This window comes from Chaetura pelagica, unplaced genomic scaffold (genome assembly GCF_000747805.2).
Source record: "Chaetura pelagica isolate M959 unplaced genomic scaffold, ChaPel_1.0 scaffold743, whole genome shotgun sequence".
Taxonomy (NCBI): domain Eukaryota; kingdom Metazoa; phylum Chordata; class Aves; order Apodiformes; family Apodidae; genus Chaetura; species Chaetura pelagica.
The window spans coordinates 474,324-480,701 of record NW_009952703.1 but is presented as its reverse complement, the minus strand read 5'-3'; the positions used below and the strand labels follow the sequence as shown (position 1 = coordinate 480,701).

General features: G+C 49.6%; 1 protein-coding gene across 6 annotated transcripts in view; it reads right to left on the bottom strand.

Moving 5' to 3' along the window:
* SCN8A (sodium channel, voltage gated, type VIII, alpha subunit) overlaps nucleotides 1–6,378 on the bottom strand; it is a 47,078-nt gene that overhangs the window by 20,137 nt on the left and 20,563 nt on the right. For 5 of the 6 annotated variants that reach the window (XM_009994078.1, XM_009994079.1, XM_009994076.1 and 2 more), the window contains exons 12-16: nucleotides 5,543–5,678; nucleotides 3,646–3,884; nucleotides 3,057–3,230; nucleotides 1,734–2,090; nucleotides 207–677 (exon numbers count right to left, since the gene is read on the bottom strand). In XM_009994078.1, the coding sequence (XP_009992380.1) occupies nucleotides 207–677; nucleotides 1,734–2,090; nucleotides 3,057–3,230; nucleotides 3,646–3,884; nucleotides 5,543–5,678 (1,377 nt within the window). Of the gene's footprint in view, nucleotides 1–206; nucleotides 678–1,733; nucleotides 2,091–3,056; nucleotides 3,231–3,645; nucleotides 3,885–5,542; nucleotides 5,679–6,265; nucleotides 6,276–6,378 lie in introns of all 6 variants that reach the window. The other variant, XM_009994073.1, reaches the window with a different exon arrangement.

The window sequence follows — 6,378 nt, the reverse complement described above, 5'->3', positions numbered from 1 at the left end:
GGGGGAGATGGGACCACGTTGGTGTCACTGGGGGGGGGGAGGGGGATGGTTTGGTGACCCCTTGATGACATCACGATGATGTCATTGTGACGTCATGATGACATCACACCCCCCCAGGTACAAATTGAGCCCCTGAACCCCCAACAGAGCTGGGCACTGACACGAGGGTCAAAGGAGCAGAATGAATTCCTGGCACCTCATCCTACCTCTTTGCTGCCATCGGGGTCTGTGTCACTGCTGAAATCTTCCGTGTTGAGGTTCTCAAAATCTGACTCCCCCACAGCAATAGGCACCCGGACAGTGAGGTTGGGGTTGTTGATGAAGGACATGTGGTCTTCATCTATGATGTACTTCTCCACGCTGCTGCCGATGCCGCTCGTGGTGCCGTTGCCGTTCTTCTGATAATCAATGTCCCTGTTGATGTCGGCCCCGGTGTGGTTGGCGATGCAGTTCACCTTCTTGTCATACAGCTCGTCCAAGGGCTTGACCTCGTCTGCCTCCCTCTGCTTAAAGTGGGCCTGCATGAACTCCCTCACCTTGGCCTTGGTCCAGGCGATGCCCTTCTTGATGCGGATCACCGAGATCTGCAGGTTGTTCATCTCCCCGTCGTCGTCCGTGGCCGCCAAGTTGTCGGCGCTGAAGGAGCTCAGCAGCAAGGCCAGGAACAGGTTCAGCACCTGGGAGAGAAGAGGAGAAGGCAGGCTTGGCAGAGCTGCCACACCAGGGTTTGATTGCCAAAGGAGGATTTAGCCACCCGAGTCCTGCGGAGCCTCCAACACCCCCCAGAGAACCAGCCCTGATGTCCCACAGACCCATCGAGGTGCCCAGGACTCAGGGAACAAGACACTGATCCTGCACCGTGTGCCACGGTCAGGGGGAACCCTGTGCAGCACCTTGGGGGCAGGGAAAATGGTCCAGGGCACAGATCCCCTTGCAGGTGCTCAAGAGAGGGGTGTAAGCAGCAGCTCCCCAAGGGATTTACATTCAACGTTGCTGGTTTAATCCCATCTCTGGCTCAACAGAAATGGGACAAATCCAGGCATTTTGAGCCACCACTCCCAGCTCTTCTTCCTTGCCCACATCTAGTGATAGTCCCCAAGACTTATTTTGCCAAAATCCCCTTGGCAAGACAAGTCCTCACGACACTCCTCTGAAGACATGCAACTGTTCACACTACTTCCTTCTTGCTTCCATTTCCCTCCACAGACTTTTCTTCATACAATTTAGGACCAGAAGGAAACATCCTGCTCCAGTCTAACCTCCCACTCAACAGGCCAAGCAGCTCCACCAGGCAGCTCTTCAGCTGAACCTCCTGACTGAGCCAGTGGGCAGATTGCAACAGAACCTTCCAACCTGATTTTAACCTTCCCCTGCCTGCCAAGTTATTTCCTCTCCTGGCATGTGAAAAGCCAGTTTTGGCTCCTTTTGAGCTGCTTTCACTCCCTCAGCCAAGGTCTGTCCCCTTGGACTGGGGGGTTTGTACCCCCAGCTTTCATTTCAAAGTGCTCAGATGCTTTATTTATGGGCAGCTGTTCCAGGCCCTAGTCAAGCAAAGCACATCCCTAACATTGTGCTACCAAAGCCCAGGGACTGTTGGTTTATCAAAGGCCAGGAAGGACCCCAACAGAGCTAGAAGAGCCCCACACACCATTGCTCCCTGCTCCTGTGGTCTTCCCCATCACCTACCCCACCCAGAGGCAACCAAGAAAGACCATCAGTAACCATTTACTGACCACCAAATTTCCGATGACCATGACCATCATGAAGACAATCAAGCACATGGCCTGTCCTGCCACTTCCATACAATCCCACATGGTCTCAATCCATTCCCCACACAACACACGGAAGACAATAAGGAAGGAGTGGAAGAAATCGTGCATGTGCCAGCGGGGCAGCTCACACTCCGGATTGATCTTGCAGACACACTCCTTGTAGCTTTTGCCAAAGAGCTGCATCCCCACCACAGCAAAGATGAACACGATGATGGCCAGCACCAAGGTCAAGTTCCCCAGAGCACCCACTGAGTTTCCGATGATTTTTATCAGCATGTTCAGAGTGGGCCAGGACTTGGCCAGTTTGAAGACTCTCAGCTGCAAACAAAGAGAAATAAAATCAAGCCAACACAACAACAAACCAAAAATCAAACAAAAAAAAACCCCAACCCAAACCAGACAGATGACAATTTAATTTCACCCTAAACAAAGAAGAAAATCAGGCAGAAAATCACTTCCTACACAGGAACCATCTTGTATTTCATGTAAACAGAAGCTCATGCTGCTGCCACTGAAGTCAGTGGGAGCAGGGAATGTTTCACTGCCCTCTGAATGTTCTGCTTGGTTATCCCCCCCTCCTGGTCTCCCCTTACAAAGGAGAAGCCTTGGAGCTTCCTTCTTGCCCTGCAAGCTTTGTGACACAAAAAAGTCAGGAGACTGATTTCAAAGTGTGTGTCACAAAACATCACCTTTTTCTTCCCTGAATGTTTCTCATCTTCCCCTGGAAAAAGAAGGAATTGTTTTCCAGGCATATCCAGAACACACAATCAAAGCTTAATTTCCAGAGAGTCTTCTCTGGAGATAAGACTTTCAGAAGCTGGAATAGCAGGAGCTTTACTGTGCTCCTTGCAAAAGGCAACCTCAGTCATGGTTCCTCTGCACCCAAAGATCTAACCTCGAGGTTTTCATCAGTTGATTTTCAAAAGCTTAACCCCTGGCAGCACAAGTCAAAGCACAGGAAGGCTGTTGGCACCCAGCACTCTGACCACACTGCAACACACAACCTGCCAGCTCTGGCCACATGAATAAGCAGGACATCCTAATGTGGTCCCTCTCCATCCCTGTCAAGTTCCATACACCAAGATACCTCCAGGTCCTCCTTCACTGCCTAAATGCCACGAGCTGCTCAGATCTCATAAACAGCAGTTGTGAAGTAAGAAGAGACCATAAAAATGCCATCATTCCATCTGTTTGCTCCTTAAAATGACAGAAAAGTGGCCTTTTCTTATGCTTTCTAGCAGCTCTGAGATAGAACTGTTCAAAAGGGACTGAAACACTCAATACCAGTCGGAAAGATCTCAGCACAGAAAGTCCTTCCACATCTGCCAGACTCAGTTCCATCAAACTCAGGGAGACAATAAACCCATCAAAGATGTTCCAGCCTTCTTGGAAATAATAGTAGGGATCCATGGCAATGAGCTTCAGGAACATTTCTGCTGTGAAAATTCCAGTGAACACCTGGAGTGGTGAGGAGAGAGACAGACAGAGAACAGGCAAAGACCTGCTTGTTTTCTGATCTTCAGGCTAATTAGCAAACACCACAACTTGTCCCACCAGCTCCAACGTGCAGCCTGTGCAGGCCACATGTGCCTGTTTGCAGCTGCCTCTTCTCCTCCAGCACAGCACAAACATCACTGACCCACCCAGGGAAACCAGGAATGAACAGATGGATGTTTAAGCAGTAACAAATCCTGACCAGAGAAGGGCACCCTTAGCAAACACCTCTGAGCTGCCACAGATGGCAGTGGGGCTCCAGCTCACACTGCTCTGTGTCCTCTGGAGCCTGGAACTGCTGCTCTTTCAGTCTAAGTCCACACTAACAAGCAAGGTATCCCAGTTGGAGCAGATCCCTAAGGGATCTTTACTGTCTTACCAGGTTTCCCACAGAGAGCACGTGTTCAAACTCTGGGGTCATGGGGTGGTGCTCCATGGCCATGAACAAGGTGTTCAGCACGATGCAGATGGTGATGGCCAAGTCAACAAAAGGATCCATGACAATTAAGTTCACAATCTCCTTCAGCTTGATCCAGTACGGGTGGCATTCCCAGATCAAGAATGTGTTGGCAAACTTGTACCAGCAAGGGGGACACTTCCTCTGGGACTCTTCCAGCTCTGCAGGTACAAACCAGAACAGCAACTGAGTTGAGCCTCCACCTCCAAGGCTGCTGGATCCCTGATGCTCAGCATGACTAAAACTGTTTGTTCCTGCCTGTCCTGACCCTCTTGTGTCTCTTTCTTGCACAACAACCCAACATTCTCGGGCCAAATACAAGGTTTTGCCACATGTACACACAACACTCCAAACCCAAGAACTCCAGGGTGTTTGGCAATAGCTCCAAAGAGCTCCTAAGCCATGAATCTTCCAATTATGGCCACTCCTGCAGGTCCCAACTACAGAGAGTCGAGTCTTTGTACTGAGCTTCACCCACTTCTCCTTTGTCCCCACCAAGAGCGTCTTCATATAGAATCACACAATGGTTTGGGTTGAAAAGGACCTCAAAGACCATCTAGATCCAACCCCCTGCATGGGCAGGGACACCTCCCACCAGCCCAGGTTGCTCCAAGCCCCATCCAACCTGCCCTTCAGCACCCCCAGGGATGGGAACTGTTCTTCATCCACATGGGGTGACCAGGAAGTGCAGCTCTGAACCTGTACAACAAGCCCTGCCTGGATCTCCTGATTCAATCCAAATGCTTCTAAATGAAGGGATATATTTAACTCTGAACTGATCAAGGTAAAATGGTTTAAATCAAAGTTGCAGATTCTAAATTGTCTTTGGTGCCAGTTTTTAAATAACTGAAAATGAATTCTGTGCTGAATGCAGATATGATCTAAAAGAGGAAATATATGACATAATGCAGCAAAGGATTTTAAACAAGAATAACCTCATTAAGACCAACCACATCCAAGAAATCAAGTATGATGCTCTGTCCATTATTTGGGGGCTAATTTCAAGTGCTTTTGGGGTGGGGGTGGGAAATTACGAGTTTTCCCTCCCTGTTCTTTGACTTGCAATGGTTGCATTCAGGCTACACAGCTGCTCATGCTGAAGTGGTTTTTTTATGGACAGGGAAAGGACCCACTGCACTGTCTTCTCATTGGTTCTCTGGTTGCTTAGTGTTTAGTTGCCTTGGAATTTCTAAAGTTGAAGAAGGGATGGTGGAGCTGGAGCCTGTGGGCGGCTGCGCAGGAGGGAAGCAGCAGCAGAACCTTCCTCTGCTTCTAAGTATATATTTAGTTTTCATACAATTTTATTGCAGGAGACAGCGGGAATTTGAGATCACCAACCTCGTATGGCTGCTGTTCATGAAATTCTTGCTGGCTCCTGCAGCAGCCACTTGGAAATCTCAGCTCTATGTTTCAGAACTGCCATCAGGCAGAAGGTTCCTTCCCTGCTGCCAGGGTCACCCTGCAGCTCCAACCTTCACCTCCTGCAGCCTGTAGGCACAAGAGGGTCTCTCCAGTCCTTGGGAGATGGCAGAACACCTGTACCAGACACTGTCTTACTCTTTCATCTCCATACTGCACACTCATTTACAATTACAACTCCTTGTTGCCTTTACCTTCCTATCTGTAGAATTCAGGTGCAAAACCAAGTCTAAGAAATCCTTCTGTATCAATAACGACTCAAAAAAAAAGCAGGTTTGGGCAAACCCGAAGCATGAGTAAGTACTCCAAAGCAGGGCTGGGTCCTGTCTTCCTACAACACACCACGAGAGGGCAACGGGCACCTTTGTAGAGAAGAACACCAACCCCAACCCACACCTACCCTCAACCAGGGTGTTGGTCAGCCCGGTCATCACGCTGTTGGTTCGGTCCTTTCTCCCGTAGGACGCGTTCACTTGATCCATGGAGACCAGGAGAGACCCACCAGGTTTCTTCCTAATTTCAATTTCTGTTGTGCCCTGAGGAAAAAAAAAATCCACCTGCTGATTATTCCAAACCCTTCCATCTTCCCAATGTTTTACCTGCTGGCAGCCTAGGAACACGGCACGTGCGTCCAAGAGAGAAAAACTGAGAGTGATGGAAGGAACAAACCTCACCATCACTCTCACTTTCCTATATAATTAAGTGGCCAAAGCAAAACTCCAGCCCTCACCCCTGCCAGCCCCAGCACCCTGAGAGGAACCAAGGGCTGTTATTTTACAGAAGATTTCTGACAGAGGCTCCTGTGGCACAGAGCACTTTCCACTCTCTGCTGCCACCAAACAGCACAGATGGCCAGTGGCTCCTCTGACCCATCCACTTTACAACCCCTCTGCTCAGTGGCAGCTCCACCTCAGCCTCATTTGAGCCACCCAAATTCACCAGGGTTAGGAACTGAGCACTTGACAGTATCAGCATTTATTATTATTTTTTCTGGAACTGAAAATTAGGGTAAAAGGAGCTCGGATCCACTAGCACCCCCAAGTCCACATCCTTCCTGTGCTGGGGGCACCAGAGCTGGACACATTACTCCAGGTGAGGTGTCACCAGGGCAGAGCAGAGGGACAGAATCACCCCTCTGGGTTTGCTGGCCACACTTCTGGTGATACAGCCCAGGGTGGAGTTGACCTTCTGTGCTGCATGTTGGTGGCTCACGTCCAGATTTTGATCCATGAGCAC